This window comes from Geosmithia morbida (assembly GCF_012550715.1).
Source record: "Geosmithia morbida isolate 1262 chromosome Unknown scaffold_0, whole genome shotgun sequence".
NCBI lineage: Eukaryota > Fungi > Ascomycota > Sordariomycetes > Hypocreales > Bionectriaceae > Geosmithia > Geosmithia morbida.
Window position 1 is genome coordinate 1,979,182 of NW_023336187.1, and position 23,054 is coordinate 2,002,235.

Genomic DNA, 23,054 nt, shown 5'->3' on the forward strand with positions numbered 1-23,054 from the left:
TCACTCTTTGACAAGCAGAGGCTCAACGTTCCAGATCGAGTCAGCATACTCGTTGATGCACCTGTCGCTGCTGAAGAAGCCCATCCTCGCCACCGACAGGATCCCCTTGGTCACCCAGGCGTCCTGATCGGCGTACGCCTCGTCCACAAGTCTGTGTGTCTCGATGTAGCTGTGGAAGTCGTCCGAGACGAGATAGTAGTCTCCGTGGTCCCTGACGGCCGAGATGAGCGCGTTGAAGTCGTCGGGACGCCCGAACGTGCCCTTCTCAATCTCCCGGAACACGGCGTCCAGGTCTGCGTCGATCTTGTGCGTGCCGTACGTGTGCGCGTGTCGGAGGTCCTCGACGTCTTCGGCCAGGTTGCCAAAGAGGAAGATGTTCTTCTCGCCAATCTCCCGCGTGATTTCAATCTGTACGAGGCAGGAAATAAATCAGCTCCGTATCATATCATATCATATATATATATACACGTAGTGCACATGTCAAGCAAAAGTACAACTCACGTTGGCACCATCACATGTTCCGATAATCAAGCCTCCGTTGAGGACAAACTTCATGTTGCTCGTACCGGATCCCCTGCGAGGCACGTAAACGTCAGCTGACTTGTCTCCCTCTTTTCCTTTCACCGAGGATGCAATTGAGAAAAAGAAAAAAAAAGCAAAAAGATGGGAGGGGAGAAGAGAGACGAAGAGAAGGGAGAAGAAACTCACTCCGTTCCTGCAGTCGAGATGTGCTCAGAGATATCCGAGGCGGGACAGATAATCTCGGCCTTGCTGACGTTGTAGTCCTCGACAAAGATCACCTTGAGCAGGTCGCCAATCTCCTCGTCCTGGTTGATGACGGCACCGGCCGTGTTGATGAGGTGGATGATCTGCTTGGCCATCCAGTAGCCGGGGGCGGCCTTGCCGCCGAAGACGGACACGCGGGGCTGCTGCTTCGCGCGGTCCTCGGGGCTCATGGCCTTGAGCTTGAGGTAGCGGTGGATGACGCCAAAGATGTTGAGCTGCTGCCTCTTGTACTCGTGGATGCGCTTGACCTGGATGTCGAAGAGGGCCGAGGGGTTGACCTCGACGCCAGTCGTTTCGCGTATGTGCGCGGCCAGGCGCACCTTGTTGGCGTGCTTGATCTCGGACCACTGCTTGCGGAAGGCCGGGTCCTCCGCCAGGGGCTCCAGGCCGGACAGCTTGGTCAGGTCCTTGAGGAAGCCGTGGCCGCCAATCTTGGAGGCGATCAGCTCCGAGAGCCGCGGGTTGGCCTGGTGCAGCCAGCGCCGGGGCGTCACGCCGTTGGTCACGTTCATGAACTTGTCCGGCCCGTATATCTTGACAAAGTCCTGGAACAGCGTCGTCCGGAGCAGCTCCGAGTGCAGCTCCGCCACGCCGTTGACCTTGTGCGACCCCACGATGGCCAGGTACGCCATCCGCACCATCTTGGGCTGCGACTCCTCGATGATGGACACGCGCCGGAGAATGTCGCGGTCGTCCGGGAACGCCTTCTCCACCTGCTGCAGGAAGAAGAGGTTGATGTCGTAGATGATCTGCAGGTGTCGCGGCAGCAGGTGCTGCACCAGCCCGACCGGCCACTTCTCCAGCGCCTCGGGCAGCACCGTGTGGTTGGTGTAGCCGAACGTGTTCGTCACGATGCCCCACGCCACGTCCCACTCCAGACCCTCGATGTCCGTCAGGATGCGCTGCAGCTCGACGACTGCCAGCGTCGGGTGCGTGTCGTTGAGCTGGATGGCCACCTGGTCCGGGAACTCCTTCCACGGCCGGTTCGTCTTCTTGAACCGCCGCACAATGTCGTACAGCGACGCCGCCACCCAGAAGTACTGCTGCTTCAGCCGCAGCTCCTTGCCCCTCTCGAGGTTGTCGTTGGGGTACAGCACGTTGCTGATGGTCTCGGCCCGCTGCTGCTCCGCCACGGAGCTCTCGTAGTCGCCGCTGTTGAACTTTTGAAAGTCAAACTCGCCTCCCGAGGCCTTGCTCGACCACAGACGGAGGTTGTTGGTCGTCGGCGTGCCGTATCCCGGGATGGGGACGTCGTAGGCAATCGCCGTGACGACCTCGCCCCCCTCCCAGATGGGCTGCGTCTTGCCGTCCTTGTCTGTCTCTTTGCGAACGTTTCCAAAGAATTGGATCTTTTGCCCGTTTTGTTTCAGTCAATGAACCGACTCGGTCTTACTGCACAAACGCACACGGCATGCTCGACGGAGACTCACATCGACAGTCACATCATGACGGGGATACTCCCAGGGGTTGAAGTCGAGCCAGTAGTCTGGCACCTCGACCTGGTAGCCGTCGATGATCTCCTGCTTGAAGATTCCGTAGCGGTAGCGCAGACCGTATCCCCAGGCAGGGTAGTCGAGCGAGGCCAAGCTGTCGAGGAAGCAGGCAGCCAGCCGACCGAGGCCGCCGTTCCCCAGAGCAGCATCGTGCTCTTGGCCGATGACATCTTCGATGCGGAAACCGAGCTCAGAGAGACCGGCTGATGGTCGAAGAATATTGTCAGCATCTTTCTTCGCTTCTCTGCCTCTCCTACCCACATACCCTGCGCAGTATCCTTGAGCCCGACATTGAGCATGGCGTTGTCCAGCGCGCGGCCCATGAGGAACTCGAGACTGAGATAGTACACGCGCTTGGTGTCGGCGTACGTCTGGCGCTGCTGCGTGCGGTTCCACTCGAGGACGAGGTTGTCGCGGAACGCCAAGCTGGTGGCCGAGTAGGCGGCCTTCTCATCGCAATTGAACATGCTGCGGGCGAGCGTGGTCTCGACATGGCCGACGACCTTCTTCTCAAAGGCCTCCTTGTCATGGAATCCGGTCGATTGAGCACGCTTCCAGGCCTCGCGCTGTGGTTCAGGGATCGAGGCTATTGTGCACGGACACACACGACCTAGGTGTCAGCGGGTCATCCATCTTTCATGAGGGATCATCGACTCTGCACAGAGAGAGAGAGAGAGAGAGAGAGAGAGAGAGAAAACATACCGACGACACTCTTTATCTCACTAGCACCTAGACCAGTCAATGTTCTTCTATGCTTCGGGCGTGACATCCCCTCGGGGCTGACGGCGCCCTGGATGTCGACGATCGGAGCGCCCAACGAGGGGCGACGCTCTCGAACAGGGATACGCTGAGGCTCCTGTTCAGACATTTCTTCTTCTTTTTTTTCTTTCCCGGTCCCTATTTCTTCTTGGTGTGTTCCTCTTGTTTGGTATCTCACATGTCCGTCAGTCAATCAATTCCCTTACATGATGCGTGGAACAACGACATGGGCTCGCTCACTTATGAAGCTCTCCCAACGGGGAAAGTGGACAAGAGGGTGGGGTATGTAATATGCTCCTATATCTGGGGAACGCGCGCGCGGGGTGCTTGAGGTGCTTGGGGTTAGACGAATAGGCCAGATCGAGACGCTGTTCTTTTCCTTTTCTGTCCTCTTTCTTTCCGTGACAACAAAGGGTCAATGGTCTCTCAGATGAAAGGAAAGATGGAATAGGTTCCCATGATAAAGGAAAGGAAGGAGAGGAGAGAAAGAAGAGGAGAGAGAGGGGAAGCTACGGGTGACGCAGCTCCTTCCCGGGATTGCAGAACGCCTCACGCCATTTTCTCATCTTGGCAGCTTTGCTTCTCTACCTGACTGCTACAAAGGTACTAACGATACTCCCGTACTGTATCTCGTGTATATTACTGCCGCGAAGATACAAGGTAGGAGGGGGTACAAGCATCGGCTATGGCCTACAGGTGGCGAGGGTGACAGCCGACATCACCTAGCCGATGGACCTGGTCAATGGCAATCAGTCACCTATCAGTCCATCTTCCGCAGTTGGCATCTCTAGAGGTAGCATTGAAGGAACATCATCGCTGCTGGCAAAACAAGGACAGGTTCCTGATCCTTCTCGTATCCGTCGCCGCTGACCCACGTGTAGTTGTTGCTCTCAGGCACCTTGCAAGTTTATCTCGTCTAGAACTCTAGAGCGATCGATATCTCTATCAACAATACTGCATGCTCTCTAGTAGCTGTCCGAGTACATTGCGTGTATCGACTGCTCTCGCAACCTACCGTAACACACACACACACACACACGCTCTCTCTCTCTCTCTCTCTCCATCTCTCCCCCTCTCTCCCTCTCTCCATCTCTCTTCTTCCCGTCACTTTTGTCGTGACTGCATGTTCTGTGCTCTGTCCGTTTGGATGCTGACCTCTCAGCAACGGATGGGCCGGACATGGCACACCTCGGGGACCAACGCTTCGAATCACGGTGGGCCGGAACCGCAACGCAATCTGCACAGCCGTTCTAATTCTGGTCTGGGGCTCCATGGGACGACGCGCACGAATATCAATGTACGAACACCCACCCGATGGAGCCATCCGTACTTTTTCGACCCTGCTCCTTTCCCCTCCCCCGTCCCTCCCGGAGGAACGAATCGAAAAATCGTGCCATGACTGTCCGTACCGCTAGCAGCATTGCTCCAGTATGGCTCCATATATCTGCTACAGCCTAATGCTAGGAATGAATACATTGTCAATTTCGGTTCCGCATATCGTCAGAGCGGGGAACGTGGTACCTCCCCGTCATCTGTCACTTCTCGGGGCTGACGGGCACGATGAGCAGACTAAGTGAGCATCGCCATGCCGTCGTACAGGTATGCACACACGCACACACACACACACGCACACACACACATATATATATAGACATGTGGTGCAGACACACAGAGTGAGGCAGCAGTGAACCCTCGTTCAGGTAGTATTCTCCCGATTTTCCAAATGGCTTATTGCCTCAGTCACCCAATACCCCTCAAAACATAGTGCAATCATCGACTCGATGTGATACCATCATCTATATCGAAACACCCATCATCCATCATCAAGGTCCCGACACACACTGCCCTCTGGAGCCCTTTCGCCAAACCTGCCCCGCCCCCTCCGGCCACATGACCAGTCCTCGCCAGCTCCGTACGACCAGGTGCACACACAAGGCACCATGCATCATGCATCTCGCCTGCTTGCCCAAGGGGGTTTCCCGTACTCGACGGCAGTCTGCAGGCCATCTAAGACTGTCTCAAACGATAATTCGTGCGGGGCAAAGAAGGCGAACTCCCTCCCCCATGAATTAAGCCAATCTCCCCGAGACCCGATCAGTAGACGACCAATCTAGGATCACCCGGAAAACCCACCAGGCCATTCAAGTTCTTCTTGCAGAACTAACGGAAGAAGACTAAAGAAAACACGCCCATTGATCCAAAAAGACGCTCGCTCGTAAAAAAAAAAAAAAGGAAACAGTATAGAAAACAAAGGATTGATGGCAAGACACGGCCCAGAGACCCGATAAAACGCCCTGATCAACGCCGATATAATGCCCGTGGAAGAAAAAGAAAGCCCGGTAGTAAGACAGAGTGGTTTGTTGGTTTCCCTTGTTTTGTTGTTTCTCGGGTCTAGAGAATTCCCGAGTCCTTGAGGGCATTATTCAGGATAGTCTCCTTGACAGCTGCAAACACCAGTCGGACATTGGACGTGTCGGTTGCTTGGGTGAGACTGCACGATACGCATAGCAGTTAGCCATCATCTCTGCGGTGCAGCAGGGGTGGGGGAGGCAGAGAGGGGGCAGAGGTCGACGTGGAGACAAGGGACGGAGGAAGGGGAGAGGGAGGTGGAAAAGAGGTTGACGGAGGAGAAGGACAAGAGACGTCGGCCGACTCACTGAGGATACAGGTTGAGGTGTGCCCTGTTGACCTGGTTGAACCGCCATAGGAGGTACTTGGCAGCCTTGTTGACGTCGCTGCCACCCGTGTAGTCCGGGAAGTAGTTACCCAGCGGTGACCTGGGCAGCTTCTGTTTGAATATGTCGACCTTGTTGAGGAACAAGATGATGCTTGTCCTCATGAACCATCGCGAGTTGACGACCGAGTCGAACAGGAGCAGACTCTCCATCATGCGGTTCTGCAGTTGTCAAGCTCATGTCAGCCATGCCGCCCCCCTCTCTCCCTGTGATCAGGGCGTTTCCCGCCTTGGAAATTCTCGGGGCAAACATCCGCGGGGCGGGGGTGAAGATACCTGACTACTCTCTTCAAGCAAAACCTGGTCGTATTCGCTGAGGGCGACGCAGAAGATGATTGATGTGACATTCTCGAAGCAGTGAATCCACTTCTTCCTTTCGCTTCTCTGACCGCCGACATCAAACATGCTGTGTACGGGTTAGGCGAGGTCAGCCTTGAAATCCTTCCCTCCCGAGAACCGTCTGTCTAGCGGCAGGGAGGGGTGGGAAAGAAGTATCGGATACTAACTGTATGCTCAGCTGCCCCATCTGGAACCTCGTCTCGTAGATACCCGTCGTCTTTGTCCGTGCACGGAGCACATCCATCTCGGTGGGCAGGTAATCCGGGTCCGCGATTCGCGCAGCCTCCTGGAAAAAGTACTCTGCCGAGTCCATGAGGTAGAATTCGGTCTGGTGCTCCATCAGGAGGGCCTTTGCCGGATCGTTCCAGATGGCCTGAACGGCGACGCCGACTTCCTGGTCAATGTGCGCCTGGGGGCCCGACTCGGCGTGGTATTCCAGCAGGAACTCCGCATATCGCTTGTTCTCCTCCAGCTGCGGCTCGAGTTCGAACTGCTGCATGGCGTGGATGACGGCCTTGGCGCACTCGACCAAGTTCTTGAAGACGGTGGCGCGGTAGTTGTAGAGCTCGTCGTCCGAGTAGCCCTTGAGGTGGATAATCTTCATCTGCTTGACGATTGTCGACTTGCCGCTCTCGCCGGAGCCTGTCAAAAGGTCCGTATTAGCTATCGTGCACCTTCCACCTTCCCCCGTCGACGGTCTCTTTGGGTCCATCCGTCCCATGAACATACCCAGGAGCAATATCTTGCATTCTTTCCGTAACCTCTTGGAGTCCTCCTCGAGTTGTTTATCAATGGCTTGGCTCTTCTTTTTCTGATCTGCCTCCTCATTATTCGAGCTCATGCACATGCCCATGGTGGATAGTCGTGGGTACCGGCGTCTGGCGCGGTTGTTTCAAGGCCCCGAGGGGTGTGCGTGTAGATGGTATAAACGCCGAGCTTGAAACTTTCCGCGTCGAGAGAAAGCAGAGAAGAAGCGAGAGGAGGAGAGGAGAGCGAGGCTGTCTGGTCGCGAAAGAATAAAGAATACGTCGATGTGGTCGAATGAGCTCAATTAAGCACGGCGCATCGTCGACAGTCTGCGAGAGGACGTGTGAGGACGTGTGAATGGTTGCCAGACGGCACCAGGGGATAGATAACAGATGCGTCGGAATCGGCTGTCTGCGGAGTAAGTATGCGTCGGGTGAGAGGCGGGTGCAGGCGTCGTATCGTTCCAAGCGCTGCAACGGATAGGCAAGCTAAGCTGTGGGAGCGAAGGGAGAGAGATGTACGTGCGAGAGAGCGGAGTGGCGCCGGCGCTTTATGGGGTGGTCGAACGGGCGATTGTGTCGGTATCAAGGAAGAGGTGTGGTAGGTCACGCGGAAGACGGAGAGAGGGAAGAGAGGTGGTTGAGCAGGAGGTTAGGAGGAAGGATGGGCAGTAGAGGAGGAAGAGGAGGAGGATGATAGAGGAGGATAGCAGAGGAGGAGGAGGAGGAGGAGGAGGATGACGGAGGTTCGTCAGGCGAGGCTAACCGGGGCCCTTTGTGTTCTGCCTGGTGCTGCAGTTGGGGGACGGACACACACGGGCGGCGGTTGAGGATCTAGGATGGGGGGAGGGGGGGGACTTTGGACTTTCCACCTATAGATGGGCTTTCTGTGTGGCTGCTAATACTGCCAGAACCACTAGTAGGTACCTGTAATCTGTAGTGATAGTGGTATTAATATTGTACAGAGATACAAAGCCTCGTAGGCGTACAGAGAGTGACGAGTGATTGCCCATCAATACCATCAATGGCTGGACCCTGTATCCATATCTGCAGTGGGTGTGTGTCGTACTCGCTAGCTGTACCGGAGGGAGGCACCACCGGGGCAAGGACTAAAAAAAAAAAAAGGACTGGGGTTTTTGCGACTTCCAACTTTGAGGAGGAGTCGGCCACAGCACGAGGAAAGAGCGACGGTCGGTTGGGATCCACCTGCTCCGCCGACGAGAAAGAATACGTACTTTTTCCTTTCTGCTTTTTTTTCCCCCTCTACTCTTTCTCTTCTCTCTACCATCTCCCTCCAGAGACCATACAGGTGATGATACTGCTTATTACAACAATGATTTATAATTCTATCCCATCTCCTGACTCTCTTATCTCTGTGCTCCGACAAGTACAGAACAAGCATACCAAGGAGGCAGCCCGACTAAAACCTCGTAGACAGCGGCCGGGCGGGACTTGGCGTCCATTTGGCGTCGAACTAACGAGTCTATCCCCAGCGGCCGCTACTTGACCACATACAGGTACGGAGGAGGTATTGAATTCCCTCTCAAATGCTGGGTCTACGACGGACATGGTCCGTATTACCTACTATCACACAACCACAATAATCTGTACACTCTGGCCTAGGCCGTAATAACTTGTAAGTAATAATACGTCGTAGGACATGCACGGCCGACAGGGGGGTGGGGGGGAGGCCGTGGGAACTGGTGAGTAAAAACGGAGCAGTACATGTAATCTGTACACCGTCGGCAATAATAGCAGTACGAGTGTGTACAGGCAGGTAGACAAGGGGGAGGCTCGCCAGAGACGGAGAGAGAGAGTTGCGGCCGAAGGGACCGGTGACGGGTGGCGGATGACGGGAGTGACGGCATCCAGCTGAGGTCACTCGCTCTCTGCTGAGTCTTACTCGTAGAGTAATAGCGATTAGGGCGAGAGGGGGAGAGAGAGAGGGAGAGAGAAAGCAGAGCTTCATAATCAAGATCAGTTGACGATATCGCTACATGTGAATACAGCTCGTGCTAGACCTGTTGCGGATGTTTTCCATTTTTAAGGCGAAGCGTTCTTTCTTAACAGCGGAGCTCGACGAAAGGGACGAAGTAATACGACGTAATTACCCGTAAACACTCCCACTTGAGGAAGGAGCGTGTCATAGCACGAGCTGATCGGCACATAGCTGCCCGGGCCACTCGACGATGCGGTTAATACCTGTCGATACCTCCCTCCTCTGCTAGGTAATGAATGCTCGGTACACCGCACTCCGCATTTTCCTCCCTATTTTACCTCACCCAAAATCACTCTCCGTAAGAGCTAGGGGAAATATGTCCACACACGCAGGGCACAAGTTTGCCCACAATTATGGAGTAGTCGCACACATAAATCAGTACGGAGTAAGATGACATTCGTAGAAGGAAGAGAGAGAGTGCAGGACCTCTCATGGGCTCTGTAGCGGCAAGTCACCGTCCCGCGTTACTCGAGCCCAGTCAGTATCGCAGAGTAGTAATATCAACAGCCGCCATCAGCTCCAGGGATTGTTATATTAATCATGAGCGCGGGTACTTTTTTCCCCTTCTTTATATGTATATCTGAGGGCAGTTATGCTATACCCATGTAGCACTCGTGGCATTTTAGAGCCAACAACCATGGTGACCTGACATCCTTGCATCCCTCTGTGACCGGGGAGGGGGGGGCATCTTCAGGTTTTATACCCACGACGGACTACCCCCAGTCTGTGATTTCCCTCGTGGCTCAGCCCAGATCCGCTCCTTGACGAGATGAAGAGGGCTAGGAGGGCTAGGTATTATTAGGCATTGGGGAGTAATACGATACATATAGGGCCAAGACTTCTCAAAGAGTACACTCGTAGTATTACGGAGTATTCACGCTGCAGCCATTAAATTCGTTGTAGAGCCATCAGCCAATGATACACGTGCAGATTAAAGGGGAGATGGGCCAGCGAGCAACGGAGCAAGTGCATACATGATACATGTAGGCATCATCTCCAGGACAGCAGAGCTATTGGGACTAGCGACGGTTCAAGAAAGGGTGAGCAGTTTTGGCTCTGTGGGATATGGGCATACGCGTCGATTATTGCAACGTTTCAATACTCTTGGTGCGTATCATCGGATGATGGATGCAGCACTCGTGATCCTGCGCGAGCGGAGTGCTGAACGCCCTTGCACGTCTTGGCTGGAGGAGTGTTGAACCGTATGGGCAAGGGCATGTAGTTCGTAGGAATACTGGCAGTAACAGACGGGATGAGGCGAATGGGTGCATACTCAGATTCAGCCAAGCGCAATCTTCAGGAGAGAAAGAGTTGGAGAACGGCTGGTTCCGTCGTGATGGATATAATCTGTACATGTATGCCGATGGCTGGGTCTCCTCGGCCTCGCGCTGCTATCAATACCCAGGTATCGATACCAGACGATACCGGGTATCAAGTAGTAGCAGCAGTCGCGCATCTCTCTTCCTCACCTGGATCAGATCAGCAGTCCTGACTATGATGGTATCGATGGTGGTGTTCGTAAAACGGGGCATCGTCATCAGCAGTAGCAGTATCAGCCTTGTCTTCCAATCGATACCTGCACATGGCTAATCTGTAATCTGTACTCCGTACATCTGTATTATACTTGTTTGAAGAGATAGGAAGGGAAAGAGAGAAAGGAAATACATGGATGGCACGAGCCCCCCTCAACTTTCTCGGCCCCCCCCCCTCCCTCCATCAGATTCCAGTCCTCTAAGGCTGTCGGGCATGCGAGCTTTGAACCACCCAAAACCGGGGCGTCTCTTCAGCCTGTTAGAGGGCTCCCCCCCCCCTCAGACACACACGTCACATCCATGGATGGATAGCCTATCATAATAATAATGCAAGTAGGTATAGTACCTGTGCCCGTATACTTCAAAGTAGCCTATAGGTAGGTAGCCGGTGCTGCCCACTGACAGACGCAGCGCAGCGACCACCGTAAGCGACCACTGTAGACGACCCGACAGCCGCCCAGGTACAGGGCCGGACAGTGCTCGAGCAGGCACTCAGGCAGGCACGGCACGACACGCAGTACAGATACAGCGGCCACTGTAGCCACCAGAAGCTGCTGCTGCCATCCATCGTATTATTGAGCACGTTACCAGGTGGGACTGTACGTGTTGCGTATAGGATGACGCCGATGAAGAGCAACTACCTGTCTGTACCTGTCATTCGAACGCTTCCATTCCACGGTACGGTACCCAGTATCGTCACATCTTGACGCCGAGCATAGGCTCTATCGATTCCTTCAAACGTCGTTCTGCCCTGCTGCTAAACGGGCTCTGATGATCATAATACTACCAGACATACGAGTATTGCTACTCGACCCCGGACCGACTGGTCGGGTTTTTTAGGGGAAGGCAAGAAGCAAAAGCAACGCAAACCATGTACGGAGTATCACCCGTACATGTCGCAGAAAACCCCCCAGGCAGACAAACACGACCGTCCCTGTCTTATTGGCTGCTGCCGCCGCTGCCTCTCATGTGAGACAGAGCTGGAATCCGAGTCGGCCTTGAATGGGGCGGGCGCAAATTCTCGCCAGAGCACCACCACCCACCCGAAAACCGATACAGGGGGGAGGGGGGAGGGGGGAGGGTGGTCACTGGTCAGCCATAATGCCCAGCTCTGACAGCTCAGAATTCATTCCCCATTCTTTTTAGAAGTGTGGGAAAAAAAATGCTTCACCACGGGCTTTACGGCTAGCAATGTTGATAGTATATGTACAGATTAGGGGTAGTACGTTACGAGGGTTACCAGGGGGAGGGGGGGGCAAGATCATCAAATGGCAATCAATTGACACGTGGTAGTGGCTTCCAAAAGCAGAGAACACGGCGTATTTGACGACATGAGCTCGTTGGAGGAGTCAAGTACAGAGTACCTGTATGGAGTATTAATAACATCAGTGCTGAGATCAATGTTCATGGCATTAGAGAGGGCCCAAAAAAAATGAATAATTGATGATGAAAAATATTTATAAAAAAAATTGTTCTTTTTTTTTTGAAGAAGAAGAAGAAAAAACCTCGGGATCAAAAGTCGTAGATCATCTCTATACGAGCTGTCTCTGCAATCACAGCTACGAGTAGAACTGACCAAGTCCACTTTGTCGACGTACTTGTAAACGTGTACGGATTACATATATACTATATACATGTATTACCATACTCCGTATCATGTATTATCATATGCCAATGGTCGAATAATGCTCCAGCCACAAACCCAGCCCTCAACTCTGCGACGAACGAAGACGAGCCTGCATAAAACAAGTCGAGAGGGGGGGGTCATGAGAGACTCGATACCTGGTACAAGGCCATCGCCAACATGCGGGATGTCCAATGCGAATACGCTCAACTTATATGCGAGCAATGACTTAGCAGCTACTCTTCGGTAGTAAATAGTACTAGCGGCATCGCGAGCTCAACGCTCTCGATACACCCCGGTCAAAAGGACGAAGCATTCTATATGTAGAAGCTCCTTCCTATTTCATATATCCGTACACGTGCTTCAGAACCCCCCCCCCCCCCCCCCCCCCCCCCCTTCGGAACCGTGGGACTCCATGGGACTCTGGCTGGCATCGCACGATCACCCCATCTCCTCGTCAACTGCGGACAGCAGCAGGTTAAACCCGTTTCCCTCCAGAGAACATGACTTCCCCAGGGGACGACACACCACCTACCCACATGTAGTGTATACATGCAGCGGCGTATACATGTAGTGTGTACACATGTGTACACACAGCATGTACAGATTACCTGTAATGCTAAGCCTGCTCGTACAGAGAGGATGCTGGCCAACCCAACTCCGTCGCACTCATGCATTCCATAGGGCAATCAGGTCAGTCCCTCCCCCACATTGTCGACAGCGAACGCGGAAGCTCTCCTGCCAACTGCATGATAAAGCTATTCCGGTCACACTCCTAGGCTGTCTCGCCTCGCGTAACAGAGTCCAGCTTCTCTTTCCTTCTTCTCTTTCCCTTCTCCGATGGAGACTCGTACCCTCCGTACCATTACATCGGCACATGTAACGCTGTCCCGTGACGGACCGAGGTGGCCTTCCCACCACTGCTGCCTCGCAGTAATCATATTCGCATGCTCCGCGGCTCGCACTAACAGCGCAGACTAGTAGAGGGCTTTGCTGCTGGAACGGCCATTGCCATGCATACCTGTAGATGCTCATCCCCCTTCTGCTCTCCGACTTTTTTTCTTTCCTTTTTTCCCCTTCTCACCCTCTGTTTTTTTTTTCTTTTTCAGATCGTACCAGATCCGGTGCCTCGTCCTACATACATTGCACATGCAGGCACGTGCTGATGACTAATAAAAATGAATCGAGCTTCTTCACACGTGACATGGGCATCGACAGTGACCGTCATACCAGATGGCGTCTGGCGGGAGAGGAGAAGACGAGAAAAGAAGGATCAGAAAAGAAAAAAAGTCAATGTTACAGGGCGGATGAAGAAAAGAAGAGAAAAGAAGGCAGACTGCTGTTCGTCTTTAGTTTCCGGTGTGGGGGAGATTCGAACTGTAGACTCGGCTATTGCGCATCATTTCCACTTCAGGTTCGTATCAGGCAGCCCGGAACTTGATATATTCAAGCTTCACCCAATCTTCTTTCCTTTTGGACATCTTCGACATCAGAGCCAGAGCCGAATCCGACTCCAGACGTAGAGAACATCGACAGCCCTGTCCCATCGAGAGGGGGGGATTCTGCAGTACACCATTCAATCGATACGTCTCATCTCCAACCATGCGAGCATCCCAACCCAGCATTTACCGAGTCTAGCCCTCCTCCCCAGACTTGCTCGTTTACCGCCCCTCTCCCCACCTTCTCACCCCCCCCCCCCCCCCGTTGATCCCCCACCACACGCATTCCATCATACATACATCATACATACATACGAAGTCAACACCACACGGGAGTTGAAGATCAATCTTCTTCCCACCATACCCCGCCAGCCCGCCATGGACGTCGACGACAGGGGCATTGCCCGCAGCTCGACCGCCGCCGAGCCGATCGAGTCTGGTACCCCCCCTACGCCACCGGCCGAGCACGGTCACGATACCGAGGACAGCGGGGACAAGTCTGGCAGAGATGACGATGGTGACGGGACGGCCGCTCAGCCGGCGGCAGCAGATGATGCTGGTGGCCCTAGGCCTACACCGCCAAGTGCAGCGGGCACCGGGCCGACGACGGGCACCGCGACTCCCAGTCCCGTCAAGACGCCAAGAGTGCCGTTCACGCCCCTCGTCACAGTCGTGGGCTTCCATCACGCCCGTGGCCCAGAGGTCGAGAGCTGGTTCGGCGTCGACGAGGGCGTCGACCCTGCCGCCAAGTACAATTGGGGTCTGCTGCCGTTCATGGCCCTGAGCGACGGTGCACACGCGTGAGTTCCGCCCCCTCCCCCCCTTTCTCCCTCCCCGACATGTCACTGTACAGAGAGAGCTAACTGGTCTGGTCTGTTCCTCGATGAGATAGCTCCGAAGAAGAATTCTCCTACTTTACCCTCCTAAAGCCCGAGTCGTCCGAAGGCCCGGCTACCAGCCTGTTCGGCATCTCGTGCACGCGCCAGCTGGACTCGACCCAGCTCATCAACCGACCCGATGACGTGACGCGGTCCACGGTGCAAAAGGCCGTCGTCGTCATCGCCGACAGTCCGAAGTCGTTTGGCCTGATGCGCCAGCGCCTGGGCATCGTCACAAAGGCCTGGTTCGACCAGCGCGACTTCACCGACGTCGACATCCTCAAGAGGTTCCAGGAGAGCCTGTCCGAGGAAAAGTCGAGGGGCATCCTCGAGGAGGAGGCCGACCGCGACCAGTACATCGGCATGAGTCTGAGGGAGCTCGTCCACGAGTTCAGGTGGCAGACTCTGGTCTTGCTCAAGTGTTGTCTCCTACAGCCCAAGGTGAGTTTATCAGGGTGAGAAATTACGGGCAGGGAACAAGATAAAGAAGAAGGAAGAGAAAGAAAGAAAGGAGAGGTGATTGGAGGGAAGAGAAGTTGGGGAGCTAATGCGTTTCATGTCTTTGTGTAGATGCTCTTCTTTGGATCGAAGTGTGATCGGTTGTGCATGGTGCAGTTTGCCCTGGTATCGCTCATTCCCGGCCTCATGCGCAACCTACAGGACTGCGCGGACCCCGAACTTAACAGCTACGAGACTGGCCTGACCAAGCCCACGAGTCTGCAGAGTAGTAATCGCAACTCGCTGCTGTCGTTCATGGGTCTTCCCCTGCAAGTTTTTGGAAAGGTAACGATTTCAGATCTGGCCACGTCTGGCCATGGCCCCCCTCACCTCTCGGCTTCTTCCCGTTGCTGACGCCGGAAAACAGGGAAGTCTGTTCGGGCCCTACACGCCCCTCCAGCAGCTGGACGTGCTGGCCGACTTCGGGACCAAGTCGTACATAGTAGGCAGCACCAACTCGCTGCTCCTGCAGCAGAAGGACCGGTACAGCGACATCCTGATCAACCTGGACGAGGACAGCGTGAGCATCACGTCGTCGTCGCTGCGGCAGGCGCTGGCACTGACGGCGGCGGACCGTCGCTGGATCGACTACCTGACGCACGAGGTCAACGAGACCTGGGACGAGTCGGACCCGAGCCGGCCCAACAATATGCAGTACGCTGGCAGCGAGGAGTTCATCCGGTCGCAGTTCGAGGCCTACATCCTGGGGCTCATCTCGTCGGTAAAATACCACAACTACCTCGTCCTCAACGGCGGGGCAGACGTGTACGGCTCCAGCAGCGCGTCGCCGGCGACCGAGGCCGACCCGGCCATCGACTACGGCCTCGACTGGGTCGAGGCGTGGTCGCGCACCACGAACTACCGCATGTGGGACGCCAACACCGACGCCAACCTCTTCGCCGTCTCGGAGCCCCGCCACCCCTGTGCCGGCGGGCTCACGATCGAAGACGTCCAGCGCCGCATAGCCGACCAGGTCAAGGATCTGCACATCGACGAGCGCCTCGCCCAGGGCCGCGACATGCTCGGCCGCAACCTGGCCGCCGGCCGCGACAAGGCCTCCACCATGTTCAGCCGCATATACTCTGACGTGGAGTACCTGCGTGAATCTCAGCGGCGTCGCGCCGAAGATGCCGCCGCCGCCTCCAACCCGGCCGGCACGGAGAAGACCAACGTCTCGTCCCCCTCTCCCTCCTCCCCTCGCGCCTCGTCCCCCTCCCCCTCCCAGACCTCGACGTTCTCTGACATCATCAAGGCCCAGCAGCAGACAGCAGGCGCCCGCGCAAGCGCCTACATGTCCAGCTGGGCGGCCTGGGCGGGCGAGAAGCGCAAGACAAGCGGATGGGGTGCATCGTGGGGGTCTGGTCGCAACAACAACAACAACAACAACAACAACAGCAACAGCAACAATAATGACAATAATAGCAGCAGCGGCAGCAGCAACAGCAACGGCAAGTCACGTTCTCCGACAGACGGCGCCAACAAGCCCACAGACGACGCCTCGTGGTCCACCTCTACGCCCACGCCCATGAGCCCCGGCAGCCGGAGCTCCGAGATCGACAGGTCGGCATACACCAGCCTGGACAGCGACAGGAAACATCCCGGCCACTCTCAGCAGCCCAGCTTCAGCGAGAGTATCCTGTCCGGGGTGACTGATGAGTCTGGTCGTCCGGCCACGGGGCACAGCTCTTCTGCCTCGGATTCTCACGAGAAGAAGGATTCACAACATCAACAATCTTGATTGATCTTTCTTCTTTCCTGTTTTCCCTTGCACTTTTTTTTCCCCCCGAATAAAAAAATAAAGGAAAATACATGTTGTTCTTACTTGTGAATATATCACCTTCTGTTTCTTTAGGGGGACGCAGCAATAACAGCAACAATACGATACGCATTAGCATATTCAACCCTATTTCAGTAATGATGGAAAAGAAAAAGATATCATGAATTACTTTATCAGCATATATGCCTTTTTTCTTTTCTTGAGAAAAAAAAAAAAGGTAGGAGGGCATTAGCAAGGGGAGCATAGATAGCATACGTTTCAAAAGAATTTGGGAAACAAGGGAATCGAAGAAGAAAGAAAGGAATTGAAGAAAGAAACCCCCGTTCTATATCAAAAGCACTCTTCACCATCTTATTGTATAATAATAAAAATATCACTCCTTCTCTTTTTTTTCTTCTTATTTCATTTCTCTCATAATACTACTATAGCTATATACCCTGGACCCCTAAAACAAATATTCATCTTGCCCATCTCAGGGGTTTTTTTTTGTTGTTGTTCTATCCCGATAATGACATGTATCGGATGTATCGGGTAGATTTACAAATACAGGGAGGGATATATATATATATGTATATATATATATACATGTGAAGACGACGAAAGTCATCTTGGTTGATGTGTTGAATTTTTTTTCTGGGGGAGGGGGGGGGGGGAACGGAGGGGTGGTTGGTCTCTTTTTTTCCTTTTTTTTTGTCCTCAAAAATCTTTCTATCATGACTTTCCTTCCTACAAAGTTCTCTCCGCTTTCCCTGGATCCTTTTATATATATTCTACGCCAGATACCCTAGCTCATCGTCCTCCAGACGTTCAAGGTACTCCTTGTCGAGGAGGATCTCGATGCACTTCTTGATGTCGCCGACCTTGGGCACGAAGCGAGAGCGGATCTGGTTGATGGTCTCGCTGACTAGCTGGGAGTGCTTCATCTTCTTCCTGGCCTTCATGATGCGTACAATGGCGGACTGTCACGATTCGGATTAGCATACGCCGTCCTCTACGAGAGGGACGGATGTGAGAGACAGGAGGGGAGGAGGAGAGGGCAGAGGAGACTAACCTGAAGCACAAGCTTACGGTCCTCCTCGATCGTCTTGTTGGTCTCGGCCTCTTCCTGCTTCGACTCCTTCACGCCACCGAGGTTGAGGTTGACGCGGATCTTCTTGTGCTTGAAGTCGTAGTTGAGCTTGAACGTCTTGACGGTCCCCGGCTTCTCCCCCGCGGCGGCGCCGGCCGCGATGAGCACCTTGGCCTTGAGGATGATGGCGAGGGCCTGGTCGAGCACCTCGTTGCTCAGCTGGGTGGCGCTCAGCATGTCGTCGTACGTGTTGGTCTCCTTCTCGTTGAAGAGGAGGAGGATGGCCATCTGGTAGACGGACACCTGGAAGGTGTAGGGCGTCTTGCTGTTCTTGCAGTAGCCCGCCTTGATCTCGCCCTTGCACAGGTGCCACAGCCACGTGAGCTTGCGGCCGTCGTGCTTGTGCTTGTAGAAGCGGGTGAAGCGCTCAATGTCCGACTGGATCTCGAACGGCGGCGTGAAGTTGGTGCTGGGGGGGGTCAGGGGCCAGAAGCCGGTGCCCAGGATGGAGAAGGTGGAGTCGAGCGTCGTCGCCACGTCGTTGTTGTCCAGGTGGGCCCTGAACTCCCGGTTGAGGTCCTTGGAGAGCTCCATGTCCTGATACATGCGCTGCAGCTTGTTGGTGTACTCGAAGCCGCAGGCCTCCTTGAGCTTGCCGAGCATGCTCATCTCGGCATCGTCCGACGACGAGTTGCTGTGCACCAGCCGCCTGGCCACCATCCGCGAGTAGAACTTCTGGAAGACGTCCTTGTCCTCGATGTACTTGAAGATGGTCATGATCTGGCCGAGCGTGTGCTCCAGGTCCGACTCCTCGATGCTGGTGCTGCTCTTGCGCAGGAGCACGTCGGTGTACTTGGCGAGCAGCTCGGGCGACTTGCTAGAGCCAGACTTGCACACCTCGTTCCGGTTGACAAACTCGCGGCAGGCGTTGTCGAGCGACCGCGTAAACTCGGGCTCGTCGTCGAAGGCCCGCTTCACCAGGCCGTGGTACTGGGTATGGACCTCGAGGAGGGCGTCGACGTAGACCTTGGGCTCGAGCTTGTCGCCCTCGGCCGACTGGACCTTCTGGACGGCGCCGAGACCGGCGTTCCTGACGTGGGCCTCGAACTTGGCCCTGAGCGGGTCGAGCCCCTCGGGGATGCGCGCCAGGAGGTTGTACATGCGCTTCATGTCGTCCTCGCGGTCGTTGTCGAGCAGGACCTGGAACTCGTCCCTGAGCAGGCCCGAGTGGTCGGCGATCAGGGCCTGGTTGCAGGCCTTCTTCAGGGGGACGGCGATGTCCTGGTGGAGGTACATGCCGACGCGCTCCTCCTCCTCCGCGAGGCGGTCCTCGGCCTTCTTCATGAACTCGACGACGCTGTTCTCGGCGACGAACTGCTTCGACTCTGCCTGGTAGAATTCTCTGGTCGCCTGCAGGAAGGGTCGCTCGAAGTGGAAGCGGTAGACATCGAGGGTCGACTTGGAGCTGTCGCTCTCGTCGAGGCCGAGGGAGACGAAGGAATCCACCACCTGCTTTATCTGGCTGTGCTCGATGGTCTCGCCCATCCTCTGCTTCTCCACCAGCTTGAGGACGGCGTCCATGACCTTGGACGAGAGCTTCTCGAAGAGGACCCTGCGCCACTGCACCAGATGCAGGGTGTAGACGTCGTAAATGCTCTTCTTGCCCTCGTCAATCTCACGCTTGACCCAGTGCCTGTTGAGGTAGCGGAACAGGTGATGGATGTACTTGGCGGCGGTCGTGTAGCGGTTCCACTGCTTGATGTAAAAGGTCAGCAGGGCTTCGTCCGTGTGGAACTTGGACTCCTCCACAAGCCCGTCGAGGTGGGCTTGGAGGTACTCGATCAGCTTTCGATACAGGTCCTCTCCGAGAAGGTGTGCTGCGGCGGGGAACAGGCGTCAGCTTCACGTCTAGTTGCATGCGATTCCTCCCGATCCACATACCTCCGCGCTGGTTCGTGTGCATGGCAGGACCTGACGACGAGCCGACGGCCTTTTGCGAGGTACAGAAGTTGTGGATTGCCCTGCAGTCGGATCGGCGGTTAGCAAGAGCAAGCTGCGTCTCGACGACGGGTCGAGACGGGAAAGGGGGGGGGGTAAGGGAGCGGCGGGACAGACGTGTATACGCCCATGTATATCTGCATGTCGATACCAAGCTCTAGATCGTCCATGATGCGTGAGATGCTGGCCTGCAGGTACCCCCATCTGTGATCTCGGCCCAACGTCAGTACATGCATCGAGGCGGGCCAGAGAGACGCACGCGTGTTGCGAGGCAGCATCGGCAACGAGGAACTCACGTCGAGACAATGTCCTCACGGTTGGGCATCTTTGCTAGTGGCGCCGGCGGCTGTGCTACCCTCGACGCCATCGTGAGCACGTAGTCGCGGGCGTGCCGAGGTCAACGAGGAGGTATCGATAGCTCGCCGCCGAGACGATGGGGTGGTGATGTCGGTAGTGGCGGTTGTGATGGTGGCGGTTGTGATGGTGGTGGTGGTGGTGGTGGTGGTGGTGGTGGGGGGGGTTGGGGGTTGGGGGTTGGGGGTTTCGAGGGTGAGGACGTCAGGGAGGGGTTCCCCAGACGGCCGTTCGGATGGGCGAGGGCGTCAGAGATTTGAGCGAGAAGGAGGCGACGTTCGACGTTCGAGCAGAGGGTATCGCAAGGGGTATCTCTCTGAAGGGGTTCCGTCGGGGGGGGGTGAACAGAGGTCGAGATCGGCGGGAGTGCGTAGGCTGACCCGGGGGGAGGGGGGGAGGAGGAGCAGGGTGATGTGATGACAAGGTGACGGCAATCTTGACAGGTGCGACGAGTCGAGAGAGAGAGAGAGAAAGTATCCAGTCGAGGAAGACGATGCTCCTTCTTCTTCTTCTCTTTCGCCTACCGGTAGAGGACGTTGAGAAGACGACGATGCTCTTGCGCTGTCGTACGGGAGAGAAGAGGGTCGGGGTGGCTGGCGATGGGTTGGTGACGATGGGTAGCGATGGCGGGTGGCTTTGATGGTGAGATCAGTCATGAAGAGGAAAGATGCCATGGGCGGTATCCGGTACGGCCACGGGAGACGAGGTGCGAGCTAAGTGCCGACCAACTAAGTATCCGATACTAGCCCAGTAGAGGGAGCCCTGGAGAGTGCTACGGCTACGGATACGGAGTGACAGGTAGCGGGCGATACCAGTGGTCTATCCACCACCGCCACCACCACCATTACCACGTATCATTCATCATCACGCATGCAATGCGGATACGTACAAGGACCTTTCCGTACCGTCGGACCGCTCTACCACGAATACCTGCGATGCCTGCGATGCCTGCGATGCCTGCGATGCCTGCAGCGGCGTACAGAGAGCGGCAGCGGTACCACTACCAGCCGTAGCAGCCCCCAGGCAAGATGATGCGTGCAGATTGATAGTTAGCGGCTTCAGCGTCTCCCGTGGCTCTCTAGGCATTCAGCAGGTGATCTAGCGGGGTTTCCGTCGGGGTTTTCAGCAGGCGTTCAGGGAACGGAGAGAACGGGATTAGCGTCCGACTTCTGCCGCGAGAGACCGCCCTCATCCTTACTCATCCGCATCACCGATCACGATCACGATACGCTGCAGAGAGGAGGGGTGGTGGTGCTTGGAGCGAGGGCCACAGCCTGGGATGTAGTTGCGAGCACGAGCCCTGTCATGTCATCTTGTCACCTCTTCCCATCCCTGATTCGAGAGTGATTTGCTTATCCAAGAATGAGTATTACAGCTAGCATGAATAAGAAGAGAGAGAAAAAAAAATAGTAATGTTACAGCATTTGCATCCCAGAGAGACCAACCTCCCCCAACCCCCCGGAGAGGGATCCGCGCCGAGACATCTTGTAGCCTCGTGCCGCTCAACCAACCCGACAAAAAAAAAACGCCCGACAGAGAAGCTCAGGAGACAGAGGAGAGAAACGCAGTGGTGTGCCTGTTATATATACCCAAAGGGTAGAGAGAAAAGAGTGGCAGGTTGAAAAAAAAAAAAAAAAAAAGACAAGAGGGGGTCGGGGTCGGGGTTGGGGTTGGGGTTGGGTTATGTGGGAAAAGAGTAAAAAGTAAAGAGAAAATCATGGAAATCCAAAAGAGGGAAGGGGTTCAGTAGTAACATGAAATAACCGACAAACAGCAGATAAACCACAACAAACAGTAACGTCTTTCTCACATCAAGGCATCTCTCTCTCTCTCACACACAAACAGGAATTTTTTTTTTTTGATTTTTTGATTTTTTGATTTTTTTTACCAAGCTCGCAGAGCTGGACGTGCAGGCATCGACCCCGGACCTCGATTCAGGTGATTGTCGCGGCCACCGAGCCTCTCGACCGTACGCAGGATGTTGACGGTGAAGTTGACGGTCCAGACGACGAGGGCGATGAGGAGGAAGGCGGCGAGGGCGGCGGCGAGGGGACGCACGCCCGTGGCCGTGATGTCGTTGAAGACGAGGGACTGGAAGGCGAGGGCGGTGCTGGCGGCCTTGAAGATGATGAAGATGACGTCGAGCATGATGAGCGACACCTTCGAGATGCCGGAGCGCAGGCCGAGCGGCTGGCCGGTGTACTCGTCGTAGATCATGTAGCCGAGGTAGGGGACGGCGACGCAGTCGACGACGATGGCCGTGATGGACTGGGACCTCTCGACGCTGGGGCCGCCGCCGCCGCGGTCGAGCAGGAGGAAGATGCGGCCGGCGATGGCCAGGGCGGTGATGGACGTGACCATGACGACCAGGCGGAACGCCAGCGGCGCCAGCGGGTGCCGCAGCACCCTCTCGAACGCGCGCTGGTTCAGGGCCAGCGCGCTCCTGCGCTTCGACCGCTGCGCCGTCTGCTCGTTGAAGGCGCCGTCCGGGTCCTGGCCGAAGAGCGGCTGCAGCTTCTCCAGGTACGCCGCGTCCACCACCACGCCGTCCTCGCCCGGCGCTCGCCCCCAGGCAGACGACCGGACGAACTCGCCCCAGGCGACGTCGCCGCCCCGGCTGTGGTTGTTGTGCGCCATGGCCGGCCCGTACGCCGGCACGATGACCGGCTCGGCCGTCCGCAGGTGGTCCCACCGTCGCCCGCCGCGCGGTGCCCGTCCGTACCGCAGTATGTGCGGTACCAGCGGCGGCCGCGGCTTGCCCGGTCCGAGCCCGTCCTCCAGGTCCACGAATCCGTCGTGCGATATGCGTTTCCGTTCCGGCTCACTCGGTGTCGAGTTGTTCTGGTGTGCGCGCACCGTAGCCGGCACCTGCAGCAGTGCTAGCTGCTCTGCCGTCGGTGGGACTACGCCCGTGTATGAGGCGATCCATGCTGGTGTTTCGATGCGTGTCAGATTCCATGCATACACACACACGCACACATACTTTTGTATGGTCAAATTCATTCCAGAGAGTTGGGGGGGGGGGGGGG

General features: G+C 55.7%; 5 protein-coding genes across 5 annotated transcripts in view; 1 reads left to right on the forward strand and 4 right to left on the reverse strand.

Moving 5' to 3' along the window:
• On the reverse strand, positions 1 to 3,147 carry GMORB2_0600 (glycogen phosphorylase; the record flags this gene model as incomplete). The annotated part of the gene is made up of 6 exons (XM_035462585.1): positions 1 to 408; positions 502 to 574; positions 709 to 2,135; positions 2,193 to 2,482; positions 2,545 to 2,889; positions 2,982 to 3,147. 6 exons carry the CDS (start codon positions 3,145 to 3,147, stop codon positions 1 to 3), a joined length of 2,709 nt encoding a protein of 902 aa, XP_035325515.1.
• A 2,282-nt stretch (positions 3,148 to 5,429) lies between these two features.
• On the reverse strand, positions 5,430 to 6,964 carry GMORB2_0601 (guanine nucleotide-binding protein G(i) subunit alpha; the record flags this gene model as incomplete). Its single annotated transcript, XM_035462586.1, has 5 exons — positions 5,430 to 5,529; positions 5,696 to 5,934; positions 6,049 to 6,178; positions 6,279 to 6,753; positions 6,841 to 6,964. 5 exons carry the CDS (start codon positions 6,962 to 6,964, stop codon positions 5,430 to 5,432), a joined length of 1,068 nt encoding a protein of 355 aa, XP_035325516.1.
• Positions 6,965 to 13,829: 6,865 nt separating this feature from the next.
• On the forward strand, positions 13,830 to 16,565 carry GMORB2_0602 (Transport protein Avl9; the record flags this gene model as incomplete). The annotated part of the gene is made up of 4 exons (XM_035462587.1): positions 13,830 to 14,251; positions 14,344 to 14,770; positions 14,900 to 15,112; positions 15,195 to 16,565. The coding sequence occupies 4 exons, from the start codon at positions 13,830 to 13,832 to the stop codon at positions 16,563 to 16,565; spliced, it is 2,433 nt and encodes an 810-aa protein (XP_035325517.1).
• Positions 16,566 to 17,374: 809 nt separating this feature from the next.
• Positions 17,375 to 20,038, reverse strand: GMORB2_0603 (cullin 1; the record flags this gene model as incomplete). Its single annotated transcript, XM_035462588.1, has 4 exons — positions 17,375 to 17,563; positions 17,656 to 19,550; positions 19,615 to 19,694; positions 19,968 to 20,038. 4 exons carry the CDS (start codon positions 20,036 to 20,038, stop codon positions 17,375 to 17,377), a joined length of 2,235 nt encoding a protein of 744 aa, XP_035325518.1.
• A 1,871-nt stretch (positions 20,039 to 21,909) lies between these two features.
• The window catches only part of GMORB2_0604 (uncharacterized protein), a gene marked incomplete at both ends in the record, with an annotated part of 1,460 nt that continues 315 nt past the window's right edge, over positions 21,910 to 23,054 (reverse strand). The window contains one exon of the mRNA XM_035462589.1: positions 21,910 to 22,955. Coding sequence (XP_035325519.1) covers positions 21,910 to 22,955 — 1,046 coding nt within the window. The remainder of the gene's footprint in view (positions 22,956 to 23,054) is intronic.